General features: G+C 32.4%; 1 protein-coding gene across 2 annotated transcripts in view; it reads left to right on the plus strand.

Moving 5' to 3' along the window:
- Positions 1–21556, plus strand: part of LOC123714357 (putative uncharacterized protein DDB_G0277255) — a 157538-nt gene that overhangs the window by 122849 nt on the left and 13133 nt on the right. For both annotated transcript variants that reach the window (XM_045668583.1, XM_045668584.1), the window contains exons 4-6: positions 4168–4265; positions 8714–8874; positions 13306–13496. In XM_045668583.1, the coding sequence (XP_045524539.1) occupies positions 4168–4265; positions 8714–8874; positions 13306–13496 (450 nt within the window). The remainder of the gene's footprint in view (positions 1–4167; positions 4266–8713; positions 8875–13305; positions 13497–21556) is intronic.

Raw genomic sequence — 21556 nt, forward strand, 5'->3', positions numbered from 1 at the left:
TGATCATGAAACATATTCAGAAATCTAAGGCCCAGACTTTAAAAGGTTGTAGCGCCACCGACGTTTTTAATTTAGTTACCTAAATTTACAATTTCAATAATAAGTCCAGGTGTTTTTAAGTAAACGTTTTTGTTTGATATGTTTACTATAGAGCAATGTTGGCCTTATGACTTCGACTTACGACTGTCATAGGTTCTTCTGATCTTAGGTTCGCTCCGGCTGTGCACCAATGGACTTTCTATGTGCGCTAGTACTTTGACAAATGATCATGAAACATATTCAGAAATCTAAGGCCCAGACTTTAAAAGGTTGTAGCGCCACTGACGTTTTTAATTTAGTTACCTAAATTTACAATTTCAATAATAAGTCCAGGTGTTTTTAAGTAAACGTTTTTGTTTAATATGTTTACTATAGAGCAATGTTGGCCTTATGACTTCGACTTACGACTGTCATAGGTTCTTCTGATCTTAGGTTCGCTCCGGCTGTGCACCAATGGACTTTCTATGTGCGCTAGTACTTTGACAAATGATCATGAAACATATTCAGAAATCTAAGGCCCAGACTTTAAAAGGTTGTAGCGCCACCGACGTTTTTAATTTAGTTACCTAAATTTACAATTTCAATAATAAGTCCAGGTGTTTTTAAGTAAACGTTTTTGTTTGATATGTTTACTATAGAGCAATGTTGGCCTTATGACTTCGACTTACGACTGTCATAGGTTCTTCTGATCTTAGGTTCGCTCCGGCTGTGCACCAATGGACTTTCTATGTGCGCTAGTACTTTGACAAATGATCATGAAACATATTCAGAAATCTAAGGCCCAGACTTTAAAAGGTTGTAGCGCCACTGACGTTTTTAATTTAGTTACCTAAATTTACAATTTCAATAATAAGTCCAGGTGTTTTTAAGTAAACGTTTTTGTTTAATATGTTTACTATAGAGCAATGTTGGCCTTATGACTTCGACTTACGACTGTCATAGGTTCTTCTGATCTTAGGTTCGCTCCGGCTGTGCACCAATGGACTTTCTATGTGCGCTAGTACTTTGAGAAATGATCATGAAACATATTCAGAAATCTAAGGCCCAGACCTTAAAAGGTTGTAGCGCCACTGACGTTTTTAATTTAGTTACCTAAATTTATAATTTCAATAATAAGTCCAGGTTTTTTTTAAGTAAACGTTTTTGATTAACATGTTTACTATAGAGCAGTGTTGGCCTTATGACTTCGACTTACAACTGTCATAGGTTCTTCTGATCTTAGGTTCGCTCCGGCTGTGCACCAATGGACTTTCTATGTGCGCTTTCAACACTCACTTATACGAAGGAAAACATCCTGAGGAAATGGCATGCCTTAGTCCCAAACGACGGCGTATGCCAGGCACAGAAGGCTAATAACCTACTTGCCTATTAAGAAAAATAGATCACAAAACAGAAATCTGAGGCCCAGACTTAATAAGCTAGCCTAAGAGGTTCTATCGCCACCTTCTTTTTTATTCTTTATTGTTACTGAAATTAAGTTTGGTCGTGGTTGTTGTATGGATATATTCAGATATTTTATATGAAACACTTTGAAGCTGGGTAATAAGCTTATTACTAAGATAATTAGAGGTTACGACGTTGGTAACAAAAAACTAACTTGACTCATCGAAGTTTGTAAAACAAGTAGACACTTGTTATTGGACATTATCGGAAACGAGAATTTTTAAATTACAATTTACGAGTTTAGTAAAAACTAAAGGGCTCTGTCAAGGGCAAAGTCTGCGATTTTGTTTACGCTTTTAAATATTAACTAAAATATATATATATGTAACATGAGTAATGTTAGGGGTAAAATACTATGTTTTAAAAATATACTTGGAAAAGATATAGGATAGATAGATAGAAGATAGGAGGAGGTTCTGTCATGTTTGTAAATAGCTTAATTTTAGTTTAGTTCTATGTTTTTTTTAGTTAGAATTTGGCCACGCATGGGCTGTAAATAAGTAAATAATAAATTAAATATAACAGAAAACACACGCATACAGTTCTTAGTACAACAGATATATGTTCCATTAAATTGCCAATAAACATATTTATATGTGATGAATATTAAGATAGGTGTTTTGACTTTTAATAACTAGTATTTAGACATATTAAAACATTTAGAGTCCGGTCTAAATTTTATTATCTAAAAATGTTCATATATTGGAGAACACGGGCTGATAACACTGTTTAGAATTAAAATCACTATTGAAACAAATACAGAAATGTGTGTCAGATTCTTTAATTATTTTTTATATTAAACCTCTATACATCAATAACAAGGAACATAGAGGCAATCTTACTGCTAACGTAAAAACTTTACTGGTATGTAAAATTACGGATAACGGTAATTAATATTACACAATGTAGTAATAATGACATCGAAAAAGACTCCTGGCACTTTTAAAGTACAATTAAACGTTGAACCATAATTCATGTCGTTGAAAAACGCTGTAATAAATCTGCCCATGCGTCGATAGTATAATCTCTTAATCACTGCGAATGCATCTGCATTAATCAAGTTCAATGTCCCGGTTTATCTATTGTACTATTTATATACCAGCGCAAGTTATGAGATGAGAGCGATTTGAATTAATATTAATAATAAAAACTTTATTCGTGACAAAATACATATATCGCTAGACTAGGGAGTCACTGTGTTGTGGGTATCTAGATATCAATTAGTCAGTATAGATCACGGCAAACTTCTTGAGCATTCAACAAGGGAGTGGGGGAAAGTTTGCGCATCGTACACAAACGTCAACTGATTTACCAATCACGCGATCGACAAGTGACTCTCCCGCCACCCTCCCTCTCAGTGATACCTAAAAATCGCTTCTGCGCAGGCAAGGATATTTGTTCAAGATGTTTGCCGGTATCTATAGTACATGTTTAAAACAGTTTTTTTGAGCAAAAGCAGGTTCGGTGTTACAACTAATCAAACGCAAGTCTTATGTGTAAATTAGTGTGTGTGCGAGTGTTGCTAAGAGTCGTTATAAGCGTGCGCTGTGTCTGTGTTAGTTTTAGCATCTTAACTACTACATTATGTCACGAACTAAATTATTCATAATAATTCTTTACTCTGGCTTTGTTTTCCTATAGTGCCACCTCCTTTCGAAGATTGGCGATCATCGTGGCCACTTTAATTTTGGATGCTGAGCTTCTAAACAATGACTTGATGCTTTGACTACACCAAGTCGGCTTGTTTCGTAGCATTTTTTAGTTTATTCGGCACGTACTTTATTCTTCAAAATTAATAAATAAAATAAAATTAGCCTATATTGAAGTACATAAGGATTACAGTAAGCTTATGTTACTATATTTAATATTAGTTCCAGACCTCCGTCGAAGTGAAGGCTGAAGAATTATTCAATAAAATAAATTTCCTTCTTCGAAATATATATATTAGTATATTATATACAGTCATAAAACAGAATTAAATATGAATGCTTGACAAAAAATTATATTGACAACGACTACATCACCGTTTACATCAATATTAAGCCTTGAAAAATCATTTATTCCGAATAACAAGTTATGAGCAGTTTTATAATTCGAAATTTGAATTTTAGGTGACAATATTTTTGTATATACAACGTATGCATTGTATTGTAAAAAATAGAGTCATTCTAGTAAACATTAGTTTATATTACGACATCAAAAACCCTTCTAAACAGCCTTAACTTACACCGATCTATATTTGGCTGCAGTCCAAATACACAGTTCGCTGCAGCGTCCACAACTTGCATTGTAAATTAAATTTATAGCATAACAAATTCTAATAAATTCTTCTACTCGTATGAATTTGTAAATAACATTTCGTTCGCTGTATGTGACCTTAAACGTTATATTTATCATGAAGAGGTATTCAAATCTATTTATACATATTTTGTCACTAATTGAAATATACAGTAGGCTGACTTGAATTTAATTAATACTCTCAATACCAGAGGGCTCGCGATTGCGTTGCCAGCCTTTAAATTTACTATTAAATGGTACATGGCAATATCTTATACTTTAGATGAAGAAGTCATAATGTTAATTTAATAAAAAAATATTATATGTTCTGTTGAAAGTTTTAAAAATAGAAATAGTTTTAGTATACTCTTTCTATGTGTGATGTTCATCTATTGTCTATTGTTCCAGGTGACATTGAAGACTGCATTGTAACACCGGCGTATCAAGGCCAGTTCACTCCTCTTCCCGAAGCATTATGTGACTGCATTATGGACCTCACCTCGCAGGTAATAAACAAGTTATAAAAAAAACTAATTAGCAATGTTTCAAACAAAGTCGTATTATCAAATATTCTCCAAGAATTTATTAAAACATTGAAAAAATAAAAACAGAAAAACACCTTTAATAAGCTTTATAAAATATAAATTATTGATCCGGTTATACATAATTCCTTTTAAAGTTTGTATAATCAATATTTAAAGTATGTTACACAGATAAAGGGCGTTTATAACCGCCATTTTGAAAAAGTTCCGTTGCTCGTACCTAATACCGGAATGACAACGGCCATAAAATTTAAAGAAATACTAAAAATATACCGGTTTTAACAACCTGTATGCATATTTTGGCGATGGTCTAAAATTCACGAGTTGATGTTAAACTGTTTCACAGATTTTTATAATTATAAATTTGAGGTTAAATTTATATTTAATATATATGGTCGGTAATGTATACTTTGTAAGCAGAGTTAGTTAGTCTATCCTGGACCTCCAACTGTTTTAAAAATAGCATACTCCTCCCTTAAAGGCCGGCAACGCACCTACTAAAATGGGTATCCATAGCAATGACTGCTCTTTTTTATGCTAAAGAAGTACATTTAGAAAAAAATAATTACTTAATTAGGGGTTTCGTTTAATTACACTATAATTAGACTTTTAACGTTCCATTTTCAAATTTAGAATGTTGCTGTAAAATATGTTAAATCGCTTACGTTTCTGTCTTGAGTGGGAAATTCTTGCGACCATCCCTAAATAACTATGCCGTGATGTAATGTTGCCGTGATAAAGCCAAGTATATTACATGTATAGTAAGATTTTTATTATTTATAATATACATATTATATCTATAAACGTCTATATTTAATTGTGATACGGTGTTTACAATCCAAAAAAACTGTTATATCCTCGTTATGAAAATGTTATAAAAGCTGATTCCATTTTTCAAATGTTATTGAAACTAGTCTAGACACTGCTGACCAATCACAATCCAGCCACGACGTTTGGTTAAACAGTGCATTTCGGTGTATCCATGAAACGTTCTAAATTTAAAATCGCAATGCGAGGCGTCATTGGGATCTGCGTTTCTGTTTTTTTAAACTTGTAAAGACCCTGTCACGATTCATTGCTTACTTTGTTGACCAATTAGTATTATCGTACTATTTAACAAAACAAGGCATCCACAAATCGTTCTAAATTTAAAATCGTAGTACTTACGACACGTTACTGGCATAATTCTGCGTTCCTTTTTCAAAATTGTATAGAATGTATTACAATTGTTTGCTTACTCTGTTGACCAATGACAATTAATTTGAAAAAGCAGTACCTCCACAAATCGTTCTAAATTTAAAACCGCCACCTACAAGGCGTTGGCTCCATAGATTGTAAATTGTTCTTGCGTGCTTATTACCATCTAATCCCGCTCAAATGTCATATAAATCTAAAACATAATTCAATGAATATTCAAAGTATCCAGTATCGTAACACGTTACAATTTGTCAATTTTGTAACGTTTTGTAACAAGTGCCACAATAGAATGTAGTCTGTCTAGTCTATGCCGTATGTGGGTAGGTATTTATGTCGCGATATTAAATGTAACAATGGACGATGCATTACATGTATAAATGTATGACATGAGTTTTTGTGATATGATAACTTTTAAATTACGGGTAAGATTAAAAGTCGAAACTTAAGTATGATTCTGGTAAGAACGTATTAGATTTGAATTGTGAATGTATAACGACACGCTGGCGCGTTTCGTTTCAGTGTGATTGGTCAATAGTTTCTAGCCCAACACGCGCAGGCACCCGACATCATATATGGTATTAGGCCACTTTGTTTATCGAGGGTTGAAGCTGATCACAGAGGATCTTTAAATATAAGTAACCTTCATCTTATTCATAAAGATAGTTGAGAACACTTATTAATTTATATGCTTGTTTCATAACATACTGGCAAAATTTTCGATCGTTTCTTTAAACACTTACCGACCCTTGCCACTTATTTGTCTATGCCTTCGTAGGTTATCTGTCATAGTGTAAACAATGTAAACAAGGCTTTATGGCGAAGGAATTCATAGTATTAAATAATAAAACCTCCTTTATACATTTTATTATTTTTAATTTGGAAGTTAATGGCGCTAGCGACACATTCGTCACCTGTCGCTAATGACAGTTAACATTGCTGTCAACCTATTATCGTGCCAATTTAAAGCGCGCCAAACGACGGATAGGCAATTGTAATTTTTTTAATACTTACAATACAAGTTATGGATATATTCCGTCCTTAGCACCGATTTTATTACGCCGATAAAACAATCGTGTCTATGCTTGTTTCTTAGAATTATTGGTCTGGGAACCGCTCTATTCAATATTTCATTTTACATATAAAATCGAATTTTATGTTCGAATAATTTTAAGATTAATATTAGTTCTAGCACTTTTGTCTTGATATACTTAGCATTCGTTTACATATGGATATTAAAAATAATTATTAGTAACGAAACGAAATTAGGTTTTATTACGTAGATAGGTGTTGCTAAATTTGTAATATTATCATTATATTAAACAAAAATTAAATGTGTCCAGATTTATTTGTAAAACGAAAGTAGCTTTTATAGTTACCTTATGTATATTACGAGTATATAGAGCCTTAATATTTTATGTATTCTAATCTTTCTATTTACCTCACTCATTTTTTTATATGTGTAACCTATTGTCTAATTTACACACATAATAATAATTTATAAAATTGGGTCCCTGTGTAACTTGCTCGCAGCATATACTATATATTAGTTTCTCTAATAGAGTAATAGCAAATAATATTTCAAAACTATTATATTAAAACAGACCCGACACAAAAACGTATCATTAAAATCACCAGTTTCGATTTAAAATGTTGTATCAAATAAAATGTATAATTCTAGGAAATATAAGCATAATATTTATCTCATAAATGTTTGAAGGTCAATGATTGTGACAGCCTCAAGATTCATTTGATTGATTCAACTGCGTCATTTACGATATTTATTGATACAATCATAAGTTATTTACTTATTGATCCGTTATTTTTTCTCTGCGTGTTATTTTGGCCGCAGTGTTGGCCTAGCGGCTTCCGCGTGTGACTCTCATCCCTTAGGCCGTAGGTTCGATCTCCAGCTGTGTGAACTTTTTTTTAACCATGAAAAAGATAATCACATTTACGCGTGTCTTGCCCTGCCTAAATATTATTGCCTGTGAGACATATGTTTTTATTTGCGCACTGGCTGAATTCATAAGAATTGCATTATATATAATTAGTTATAAAATGGTTTAGATTTTAAGTTTTAACTTGTTATGTTTTTAGTTTAGCTTTCTATTGCATTAGTATTAAGTTACTGTAAAAATAAATAAATAAAATAAATTTTCACACCCCTTCATCATACAATACAAGGCAAACCTAACTATTCCAGATTCCTCGGTCTAATAAAAACTATTTACGTAACTCAGCCATATATCATATACATCAGATTATAACACACATTACCAACAAATAGATATATTTAATGTGTCTAAAGAACGCTTAAAAAAGTATTTAAAAAACTCTGGTATCTTTTAATAATAATGGCTTTGTTATTCTCTATATTAAATATTTATTATAATGTTCAATGAATCTTAGAACTTCTAATCTAGAATTTAGTATGAATTTGTACTTTGTTACATTTTTTTGTATAAATAGGCAAAACTGTGCTTTATGTTTATGTTTGAATGTGTAAGTTTTTGGCTTTTGTGTATAATGTAATAGTTTGAATATCGTTTAATGGGTAGCTGTAGGAATACTTTAATAAAATAAGTATCCAAGAACAATATAATAAGATAATATAGCGAATAAAAACTAGTGTCGAAACGTCATCACGACCCACGACAGACACGACTGGAACCGGATGGAATAGGCCTAGATGTTACATTATATTTTACATACTGTTCAAAGTTATTTTTTAGGATCCATATATATGAAACTTTTATGTTCATAATTAGGTTCTAGAAATAAAGGCTATTGTTTTATTTTATTTAAAAAAATGTAAATATTACAATTAAGAAAGTAGTGGTTATTAATAAACAGATGAACACACAATTTATAGCTGGATATTTATTTTTTAAATATTAAAAAATGGCTATTAATCAGGGGTGTAACATCCTGATTATGAAATATTTTTTGTATCCACTCCAGTAGCTATTCCTAGCATTCCCGAACGGTAGGCATCCATTAGTGTTAACAAAGTTTTAAATATAAGTTTGATATAATAATAAGTATCGCAATAAACCGAGGAAATGTTGCCAGCTTTAAGGGAGTAGCCACAACAGGGACCAAACTTTTTAAATATATATAATTATTTTTATTATTACTACGTAGGTTAAGAAAATTATGAATACTGTATATAACAATCAATGTTATGATTACTAATAAAATTTGGTATATTCCAGGGGCAGTCAGCAACACTGGAGAGTATAAGGACCTCATTGTCTTCCAAATTCCCGTCAATGCAGACACCCTCATCGGAAGTGGTGTATGACACACTGGCTCAGCTGATGCAAGAGAGGAAAATCTACCAGACTTCGAGAGGATTCTTCATCGTCACTCCAGAGTAAATATTTTATTTATAGTTTATGTAAACTGATTTGTTTTTGTATTATCACGCCTTCTTCCTAAAGGGGTAGTCTACAGAGGTAGGCCTGGTAGAATCCACGGATCTTCAGTTGTTACGGATACATATTAGTTTAAATTATCATAGGTCCACAGACCACACAGACCAAGCAGTCTTGTATGCTTGTGAAATTAAGGTAACAATACCTTAATTTCAATCCAAATTAAAATTGATTCTATCATTTATATATTAACTCTGTACGTTTACAATTCACTTTGTTGATTTAAAATAAACAGTGAATTCAAATTTCAATTATTAAATAATATCTTAGAATAAAATCACATATTAATTTGTATGCTCACTCACTCACTGTATTAAAACGGAAATACTAAATAATGAAAATCAGCAGTTACTGTTTTGTACAATTAAAAAAAAAGCTTTTTCTAAAGATATACGGTGGAGATGCAACTCATAATCTTTAATTTATTGGCAAAAAATAGCTATTTATTTGACCTTACCATATAAGGTCCTTAACGTCGCAATTTTTTATTCAAAGCGCGACTTTTGAAATCACCAGAAAAACCCACGCGTCACCATCGAATATATGTGTAAGATAAAAAATATACGTGAGAAGAGTAATGATCGGTGATTGAACTCAATAATAATCTTAATCGTAATTTTCTAAAAGTGCTTAGAAACTGTTTTTCTTACCATAATGTTATGTAGGATGGATTTGGGGTTTTGGATACCATCAAACTATTTGCTGTATAACAAGCACTCAGAAACATGAATTACTTTATTACTCAGAGTTGATTTATGAGTCAAAAATTGCTGATATTTTTAAAGAAATAGAAAAAAAAAATATTTTCAAGAAAGAGCGTTCAAATTCCTAAACTGTTGGAATTGCGCTTGCGAGCCTATTAGCCATGTCAGTGTCCATGGATTTTTCACTTAACATCAGGTGAGCCTCATGCCCGTTTGCCTTTTGCTAATTTATAATATAGGTCAGTTGGGCAATCGCCACATGATATCTCGTTCGATACAAATTCCACTATATGAGATTTTCATTAAAAAAAACCCTTAAATACAATGTCGACTATAAATATAGACCCGACTTGAATCATAATTTCGTTTTCTTAGTGCATTTAAATAACACATTTCAACTTCATTACAGTACCATAAATCCATGTCGCGTTCAAATCAACTGCAAATGAAAACAAATAGTAGCGAACTCGATGATTCATCCCACCAAATAAAGACATGAACTGGAACACGTACCACAATTTGGAACGCAGCCTGTGTACGAATGACAGAATGCCAATTTTGGCGCCAAACTTGACATTTCGATTCCAATGGCGGACAAAACAATCTGCACAAACGCGTTCAATATTTAAAAACAACTTAAATGTTTACTCCGTGTTATGTGAAACTTCAAACTGAACCTGAGTTTTAGGCGCCATAATTTGACGTCAAAGCAAATAAAAATGGCGGACAAAATAATCTGCATTTCTTTCTTTTAACGCGTGTGTATTAATTATATTTAGACACATTTGAAAAGCTAATTAGTAATTTTAATAATTTAAAGATCCGTGTGGTCAAACATCAAATGCGTACCTTATGTCAGATAAAAATAATACCAAAATTAAAGTTACTTTGACCTCTGTGTTGTAATATTGCAAATTGGATTTATAAACACAGAGCATACAACACATATTTAACCGAACGTGTGGTCTTCGGTAACCGGATTCTCTGTACTCATGTTTCATCAATTTTTTGCTAAACGTCACCTGTCGCTCAATGAAACACAGGTTTTTATTTCGGTACTACGATCAAGACGAAATGTAATAAAGCCAATTAAGGAAGGATGCAATACATAAGTATGCTTCCGCTTGGATTTACAGGCCGCGTTTAAGATCATGTGATATTTATAAGTATTTCTACTTAATAATAATTATTAAATTAGCCCGTTTATTTCCGATCATTACCAAATCGAAACCCCTTCATGAGTAAAAGCCTCCTCCAGCTTTTTCCAAATACCTCTGGCTTTGGCTTTCGTTCCCCATTCGCTTCCTGCTTCTATTTCTTATATCCACCTTTTATAGCGCCATCTTTTCCTTCTTAACCTTGGTCCAAGGTAAATGTTTGTACTTAGTATTCATTGAAATGTTTCTGAATTTGACCGTTATCGTTAAAGAACATATTTGCGAGTTTGACGTTATGTTAGTTATCGTTAATATAAAGAAGAAAAAAATAGGTCCCATTTTTTAGTCTTCTCTAGGTTAAAATACCTTAATTTTTGTGTATAAATTGAGGTGATATTTTATATGTATTTGAAATATTACACAAACACACACCTTGCTTAAGCTCAAAAGTATTCGATATTTTTTGATATTAAGGGGTAATAAAGAAAAGAGCGTAGTCCTTACAGCCCGGCAACTCTGCTGTCATATTTATATTTTAAAATAGTTAAATAAATAACACTAAACATTAGGTGAGCCTCGTGCATGTTTGCTTGTTTTAATAAAATTATTAAATACAGTTTTATTCATTAAACAAATATGAGATAAAATCACTGTTTCTGAGAAAGACAGCGCAGCTTCAATCCATTGAATTGCACAATTCTTGTTAAATTGGGTTTATAGAACAATTGTTTGTATTTTAAACACGTAATAAGTATGATTCCGTGCCAATTAACGGTGAACTAAAGATGCTAAAGGGGACGCAATGACAAGTTTTTGCCAATCAAATTTCAAGAATGATTCGCGCCCAGAGTGCTTAATGTTAATATAAAAATGGCTCACCGGACTCATAAATCTATAGTTAACTGGTTGAACTTGTTGGCAATTGTTTTAATATGTGATAAAAATGAAAAGCAAAACTAATATGTTTTTTGGAATATCATATTATATTCCGATATATTAGCGATTTAATATCAAATCGCAATAACTATCATTTGGTACAACATTTAATAAACTGGCTAATGCTTAGGCCATTCAGAAATAAAAAAAAAACTAAGATACCTGACATAAGAAATTCTTAATTAATTATTTTTTAAATGTAACACATTAGTGTTTTGACTTTTACTCTAAGTGTCACTCGTCCATACTATTTTCATAAAACTTTGAACATCAAATTCATTATTTGCCGACGCTATATATACGATAGTTTAGAGTAGATGGCAGAAAGTGGAACTATATTGTAATGAACATGATAGCCACGTAATGTAACGTCATCGATTCAAGCCATTTGCCTAGATGTTTGATCAAATGGCTGAATCATTCAGTTCATTTAACGCCCAATTAAGCTTGGACATATATGGAAATTATCAGCAAAATTAGCTTGAAAACAGGGTAACAATTATTAAACTTAATGTTATGTAGATATAAAATCTATTATTTTGGTTACTAAGTTTTTTTCGTAACTGTTTACTTTTGTCTTAATAACAGTACTGTGTATAACATGCATTTTTGCACTACTTGCCTATCTTACGTAATTTAATACATTTTTATTGATTTTATTTCTTTACTCACAGTGGTTGCCTGGAAGAGATCGCTCGAAAGCGATAAGGCCGCCAGTTGCCCTCCTTTTGATTTAATTATGTTCAATTTTATTTTATATATTGAAGTATAACGAAGTGTTAATAAATAAATAAATAAAATAAGTTTATGTTCGCCCGCATGGCCTTATCTCGAATACAGCCTTGCTGAAATAACCGTTAAAATGCTTCGTTTAATATTTCTAAAGCAATTAAGTTGACCTTAAAAGTAAATATTAGAATGAATTAATGAGATTCTATTCAAGATGCGATTTAACGGCGAACGTTAAATCGTCGTTTATGGCAATTCAGGTAAAGGACAGATGAGCAAATTTTATTGCATAACGTAGTTCTTTAATAATAGTAGATCTGCGTGACTATAAAACAGTGACAAACTTTTGTGGTTCACGTTTGGGATCAATTTTATTAACATTTAAAAAGGTGCTCATAAATTTGTGGTCTAAGACATTTTCTCCTGATTAACCTTTAATTTGCCTCAGTGTAGTGTTGGCCTAGTGGCTTCAATGTGTGCTTCCTATGAGCCTTAGGTCGTAGGTTATATCCTCGGGAAACCATCGGAGGATGCACGAATGGATTTTCTGATTTTCATTTAACATTCGGTTGAACGGTGAGCGGAACTTTCTTGACGGCACCGGCAGCTGATCACCTACTTGCGTATTAGATTCAATTATCATAAAACAGATACGGAAACCTGAGACACAGACCTAAAAAATGCTTCTAGTGCTTAGTAGTGCGTAGTCTTTTATTTTACCTTTCTTTTTCTTTCTCAGGGTGGAGACTTGTATGCTTAATCACTAGGTTAGCTTAGTACCACCACCGTAATCTAAAATAATAAAAAAAACTGTAAAATATAAATGGATTCCTATAATTTCCAGACGTCGCCGCTCTCGTTCGCGATCGTCATCCCGTCATCATTCGACAGAGGATGAGTGCAGTTCCCCTCGAACCATCCTAATGTCGGACCAAGAGGCTCTGCATCAGCTCTATGGCGAAATCACTACAGTGCGAGATGGTGCTATCACGCATCAGTGTGTGCAGACCAATTTGGCTGACGTCATCTGTGGAGGTATGTAACGCAGAAACTGAACAAAGAAATTGCGAGATATTTGCCTCTTATAAGTGTTTTATAAGAATAATATTGAGGACGAGTTATGAACGCTACTTCCTCAAGGATATCAGAGCTAGGTTAAAACTAGTTGTTAAAATCTAGATTTTGAATAAAATATAGTTAATTAAAAAAGACTGGTTACAAGAAAGTCTTCGCATTTGTTTATAGGTTTTGTTGAAATCTTACCTTAAACTTTAACGAGTGTTATTTTAATATAACATATATGAAGCGTCGAAAATAATTAATAAAGCTTCGACCCTATGTAGCTACTTGTTATCAACCAGTCCAGAGCAGTATTGGCCTAGTGGCTTCAGTGTTACTCTCATGCGTAGATAGGATCTCCGGCCATACCCCAACCTCTGTATATGTAGACTGCCACTCGTTCGTACGGTAAAGGAAAACATCGAGAGAAACCCTGTAGACCCAAAAAGTCGACGGTGTGTGTCAGACACAGAAGTTTGATCACTTGCGAAATGATCATGGGACATATACAGAAATCTGGGGCCAAGACTAACTGCAACTGACTAATAGCATTCCCATATTCGTATCCCATGGAATTTGCAAAGTCCAAATGCCTTTACTTATTTGACAAATTCCAGGATCTCCGGAAGGCTTTTATGGAGCTTCTAGAATCGCATTGTTGAACGTTGTTGAATTAAGTCCACCATTTAATAAAGTCTTTATTCGCTTGCATATGCAAAGTAGGCCAGGCTTGAGCTGCAGTGGCCTGATTCCGCTTTGAACTTATACTTTCAGTTGTTTCAGTCGAAAGATCGATTTTCGACTAATTGCATATATGCAAAAGCGCTAATTTGCATGAGCCAAAGCTTTAAAATGTTGCCAGAATCGGAGTATACTTCAAGATCTAATTATGAAAAATTTGAAGTAAAATCATTAATCACGTAATGATAAGTATGTTGAAACATATCAGAGGAACTAGCTAGGTTTCTTATTATTGAAAGATTTATTTACTTACCAGTATAGTAATGTGATATTTTAAATGACTCAATTATTTAACCTTTCTTCTCCATGAGATGTAACCCAAACAAATGGGTGTTTATTGAAACTTAAGTTAAACATATATTAGGGTTATATTCATGGTATTCCCGTGTGTATATATAAAAAAAACATACGCGAGTCACGCAACTTTAGACCTAAAAAACGATGACAAGCAATTCTGTCAAGCACAGGCAGTTCACTCTCCTATAATTATTTGAAAGAAACGTATCCAATTCTAGACATGGACACGTAAAGGGTTGTAGTACCACTAGGATTATTAAGCCGTGTTCGATTATCAACACGAAACATTTGTTTCTTGGCCAGTAAGATAGAGATTGTGTTTATCAATATTTTTAAAATTCAAAATACGTATGGAATTGCCTTTATAGATATTCATAGACAAATCAGAGATATTATTTTTGTATTTGCTATTTTGTCCATTGTTAGTTGTCACACCCAACCACTCACACTCAATCAAGGCAGGTGCTTTCTAAATATCCTGAGTAGGACATTTCTCGGAAAGCTAGATGAATTCTTGTTCCGATAAACACGGGTTGTAATGAGTTACCATTTATAGCAAGTGGTTCACAGACCGTTACCTCGTCCTTATAAGTTGCGGCACTGACATTGTATATCTGAAGATGGCTCAGATTTGTATCAATATATCGTCTCATGGGAGCCATCACTTACCGCTAACTAGAACAACTTGGTTCAGTATTCTAGACGTGGTCTGTCAAATTTATGGTATGTTTACGAAAGGAATTGGCTAGTTGCCATTGAAGGTTATAGAAGAGGAATCTCGAAGCGGTGATTCTTCTAGAGGGTGACTGTTGTTTTAGTAGTTATGAACATTTGATAGACACGAAAGTATATCTATAATTATCTTACCTAAATATAATTAATAAAATGAAAATAGATACAATTTACTATAACCACGGTCTCACTGACCTAATAAGTATAAATATTCCCATTTCTATCTAACTATATCACTAATTATTAGGTTTTTTATATTTTCAATCTCACCAAATAGGATATGAGGAAATATATGAAGAGGGGAGATTGCTTTGACTTTGTTTAGCAGTAACAATCTAATTTTTTCTTTGAAAAATAAATTTTGAAATTGTCCTTTGTCTAGTGTTAAAGTTTTTTTTACGTAATGTTTTCTTTTTCATATATATTGTTTATCTATGTAATCTGTTTTGGTTTTGTATATTGTCTAAGTGTTCTTATAATATCTATGTTAGCTGTAAGATTACTAATTAATAAATAAATAATAATAAGACAAACCCGCGAGAATTCTTTCAAGATTTACAGCAAATCAGAGCCGTAAGTCTTAAGTAAATCTATAACTATACTAGCGGGCTTATTTGTAAAATAAAATAACTCTTATTTATTTCATATTACCGTTGTTGCATAACGCTTTGGTACATGCTATTTCATTCCAAGCGCTTACAATATAATAAATTGTGCATACAATTTTACACCTATGAGTAATGGGCTTGACACAAAAAGTATGAACCAAGTGACCAAGTATGACCAAGTGTCTCTCGAGTTTTCGGACCAATTGTAAAGGTCACTTTAGTCGCACGGGTTCGTGACTCCAGATTGTCTTAAAACCTAACGGTGTATTGAGAAATATGCAACGGAACTAACAATAATTCTGCTCACTCCGTTATCTTGACCGATTAGGTACGATAAAAAAATATTTACGAACCAATACTGTGAAATGGGAAGTCACGAAAAATGGATTCAATGACGTAATTGGAATACAGTAATAATTATCCAAAATACGTTGCCTCCTTCCATTGGACTGAAGAACCATAGTTGCCGTGATTTCAACTGTATCTTAATGGGCTTGAGCAGAATTTTGCTAAAGTTATTTGTGATTTTATTTACGCGATCCAATTTAAAAATAATGTACCCAAATATAAGAATTATATTATCTCTACGAAAATGTATTATGAAGGTCAAATACGCAAGTTATACATTAAATAACACAATATAATTCATCACAAAATATTTACATGACCTATATTAGTCGGGTCTTAATATATTTTTTTTTAAATATAGTTCTTATTAAAATAGAAATAAGATTGTATTGACACCAAATAGCTCGAAAGCCGGTCCGCTTAGTGTAGGAAACATTAATCAGTCTTACACCATATTTGTCGTAAATCTCTTGTCAAGGCGATAAATAGGCTTTAAGTCCTGGTAATATAGGTTATGATTGACAGTTGTTGATAAGCTCTTGATTGGAATGAACTGAGATGAATCGTCTAGTGAAACTGTTTTTTTCGAAGGATTTAACAACGTTTAATACGACTATATGTTTTAATCGACTTTAATAAGCTTTTCTATTCTTTAATATAATTCAAATAAAACAGCGATTAAAGTTCCACTATATTTAAATATATTTAGAACGTCGATCAGAAACCTGGGAATATGAAATGTAGCGGGGAAACTAGTATTCTATTGGAAAATAGTGGTAAAGTTTTTTCTTAGACATGTGGATGTATTTGGAGGAGGCCTTCTGTCCGTCGGAGATCGTGAATATACATAATAACATGAAATTACCGTGATCCTAATCGTAACACTACTTTAATATCATTTATAACGCAGTAAACAAACTATTTTTCAATAACGCACCCTTTTATAAGATGCCACGAAACGCCGGGAATAATTTTTCTGACAAACGTATTGAAATAACTAAGACAGCTCATTGTAGCACTAGGATCGTTGACTTATCACTCGATAGACTTTATCAAATAGCATTAAGGTATAGTTTTATAAATATTAGAAACTGATTATAAAAGACATAATGCAAATTTTTGCAAATGGATTTTCGGTACAATACGTGTTTTGAAGTCTATAACATGTATTTAAAAAAAATATTGTATCGCGAGTTTATAGTGGTATAAATTCATTTATGTCACAATAAAATCGCGAACAAATTATCGTTCCAATTTAAATTATTGTAAACTAAGTTGTATCCAAGTTGATAACTCTTGCTGTCGTCGATCGGCTGTTAACCGTTAATGACATGTCATTACTGACAGTGACAGTGACAGTATGGAAAGTGAAGAGGCTTTCCTGTCAACACTTTCAATAAGAAAATGATCGCTTAGACGAGCAAATTTCAATTTTGTAATATCGCAATTTGTTTTCTCCTTTAATGACGAACACCGGTTACGAATAGCAACTATTTAAGTAAACCTACTGACACATTACGTTATTAATTGGTTATATAGCGATTCATTACAGACGGTCAAATATTTCACTGATATATACTATAGATAAGCTAAGCTTAAGCAAAATATCAAAGCATTATGACATAACTCAAAAGCTTAAACAAAAATGATTCGTCGATATCATTACCAATACAGAACAAGTGATGTTATGTAAACAAAACTGTCAGAAATTGATATGCAAAGAGTCTTACTAGACAGCAAAGTAAATAGTTCGACATTCCCAAGAAAGTTGCAAGCTGTGTCAACAAACACATTTAAATGGTAACCAAGCTGTAAAGAATTGCGCGGACATCTTAAAATTGAGAGCACGATGTCAACAAGTGACAGACCAATGTACAATTAACTGACCGTTATTAAAGGTCTTATACAATATTTTGAATTGCTTTTTGCTAAGTGGTAAATGAATTTGGTGTATAAACGGAGAGTTCGATCAATACGAGACAAGTGATTACCAATTCCAACACATTGTTAATTACTGTATCCAGTTTTTGGCTTAACTAGGAATAACATACAAACAGACTTTATTTAGAAAAAATACTAAAATATAAAAAATTCCATAAAATATTTATGGAACGCGGTGTACCACAGATATCTTCGAGTTCGTAAACATACATAAATCTGTTACTGTAGCGGAAAAGCTGACTGTAAAATACGTTGGAAAAACCACGAAACGGGCCACACATAGCGTATTCTTTATAATAAAATGCATTTGAACAAAGTTGACGCGTAAATATAATTTGTATTTCATGTGTAAACATTTAATTTTTCTTTACTAAAATTAATTCAATTATAAATAATAGTCATGGGACATGGGAGTCAGACATTTTGTAGCAGTCACATCGTGATATATAGATTCAAAATTCTATATGACACAATCTTGTTTCATACATATTTGATTAATTATCAGTGAAGAATATTTAAACTAACTATAGATATTTTGTAGTTTTTTAATTATGTACTGTGTTTTTAAATTTGAGTGATGGAGTTATGTTACATAAAATTTTACCCTGATTGGGTGGTACCACTATATCGCTATTTGGCTTATACTTTTTCGAAATACTATCATCATATTAATAATAGATTTCTACTCAATCGGTCATAAAAAAGCTTTCATTTCAAAGTTTACTTACCGTTGTCTTCAGTAGCCGCCTGTGCGGCGTCCCCATAACACATTTCATCCTATCTTTGTCAATCTGGGACCATAGAAAAATACTTTAAAAATATACCTCGCGAATACTTTACCTATTCGCTATCAGAATAGCAATGCAATAAAATATCTAAACAAAACACGATTAGGAGACAACATTCAATAACTTCTATTTGATACTAAAATAAACAGATCGTTCAGTGCCTTGGAATGCCGTTCTATCAAGGATTAATTCAGCTTGCTTTAAAGCGAAGAATTTATTGTTCCTGGAACTTAGATCTATTTAAGTGCTTATTAGAAAACACTTGACTGAACTAGTCTCAATTGATTCGATTTCAAATTGATAATGTTATTAGAACATAATTATCAAATCAATGTATACAAAATATTGTAAAAACTATTTTTAAAAGACTCAGTATGAAGTTTCTTCACCATTCTTCTCCATATGAAACTACCTTTTGGAAGGGGCAGTTCATGTTTTTTTTTAATTGTAATTTTGGCTCTTAAAATTGCGTTTTTAATAGGCCTCATTGAAACAAATAATTTGACTTTGCCTTTGAAATGAAGGATTTAAAGTCCTTATAACTAGGTAAAGCTTGTTTTTAACTTTTAAAAGAATCAATTATTAGCATTAATTGCATACTTTAGTAGCATCAGCAACGATATATACTCTACCAAAGAGGGAAAAGCCTCTTGTTTTTTTAGAAATAATTTGATTGGTCATTATACTAATGAACTACCCTTTTAGCGGTGTCTCTGTAGGCTTTATTTATCTTTAAAAGTATTTATATTGATTTAACATTGGTGGAAAACAATATAATATAAAAGACAATATATATACAAAGAAGTTTAACATTGATATTTCCTCGTAATCTTCCACTCTGCTTTACGTTTCCATTCCATTCACTTTACTCCCTCTATGCTGTCGTTTGCCTGGTGGACCTGGCCATTGTGTGATCTACTTCTTTATGTGGATAAGCAAGGAATGATTGAGTAAAGAACCAAACTAAGCGCTTTCCGACCTTTAAATATTCAGGCTAATGTATTGCAGGCTCTTACATAAGCTTGCATGTTTAGTGATAAAACATTCTCGGTACTTTGGCAAATTGGAGTTTTACTGATATCACGGATTTTCAACTTAAATTCTCTTTATGTTTTCTATGCGCCTATATACATTTTTGTTATTTAATAACTATATATAAATTCAAGTTTATTTAAATTTTCAACGAAGGAAGACACTTTTTAGTATCTTTCTGTTTTTCAACCTGAATTCAAACTTCAGCGGAAAACTAAACAAGTTATACCATAACCACTAAGCTACAGTCGAGATATGTGTATTGATATGTCAATAGTATATAAGTATCATGTATATTAAAGAAATAACTATAGGCTTAATATTGCATAACGGACGCCCACAGCTCGGAAACTGCATTGCACCATTTCTATCGGTAATGCAGTGATCGCAAATGGCTTGAATAATTTAACAGGAAATACAATAAAATATAAAAAGACGCTATATCCTATGCGAAATAGAATTATTATGATTTTCAATATATATTTGTTATAATTTTGAATAAAAAAATAATATCCCATGATGGTCCTTATATTGAGGAAGGCTTAGTTATACATCACATTAGGACGTAATTAACCTAACGAAAACAAGACTATTTTAAATCATTTCTGATAAGAAAAAAACCAGTGACCTCCGGTTTTCGTCTCGGAAATCATTATTTTTATTTCCAAATCAGTCTTCTGTGCCTGAAACATACTGTCAACCTTTTGTATCTAAGGTATGGTGGTTTCCTTACGATATTACCCATCACCATTCGTAAGGTGATCGTACATAAAAATAAATGTTCAAAAATATTTTTTGTTGCATTTGAATTTATGATTTAAGGATAAGATGACAGTGATAAAACTGCTCAACAAACTCACTTTCTCCCTAGTGAAATTACATTTATACCATACATACCAATGACGCTCCAACCTTTTAGGTCTGAGTCTCAGATTTCGGTATCTGTTCCGTTGTCATTTCCAAAAGACAAGAAGATGATCAACCTTCTGACTCAACCGTCGACTTATTGGGTTTAACGCTTACGAGCCCAGGGATGAGAATCATGGAAACGACTAGGCTACTGCACACTGGAATTACATTATTTTTTATAAATTACGTCAGAATAAATTGACGTTTACAAAACGATGTAATTATTGCAATCTGCTCCAATATGTCCGAAATGAAAAGTTATAATAAATATCTCATTTGCTACAATGACTGAGTAAAATGTGGTACATTTGCTGCAGTAAAAGATATCTTTTAATAATGTAAATGCGTCTATTTGTGATGTTCTGTCACAATGTTTGACAATCTTACTGCGAGATAGTAATCTAAGAGAACTTACAATTGTACGTTTAAGTTATTTTTTCTATTATATGACAGTCTTACTGCAAGTTAATATTTTGGCCATACAAAAGACTCTTTTTTTCTGTTTCGTGATCCGTCAAATTGCACTGTTGAAGACCAATAGTGATAAGAGCTTCATAGACGTATATTTAATTTAACTTCGAAACAACGAAAAAATTAGAGCTTTTTTCTATAAGATAGTGCCTATTGCACTTTTGACATC

This window comes from Pieris brassicae, chromosome 9 (assembly GCF_905147105.1).
Source record: "Pieris brassicae chromosome 9, ilPieBrab1.1, whole genome shotgun sequence".
Classification (NCBI taxonomy): Eukaryota; Metazoa; Arthropoda; class Insecta; order Lepidoptera; family Pieridae; genus Pieris; species Pieris brassicae.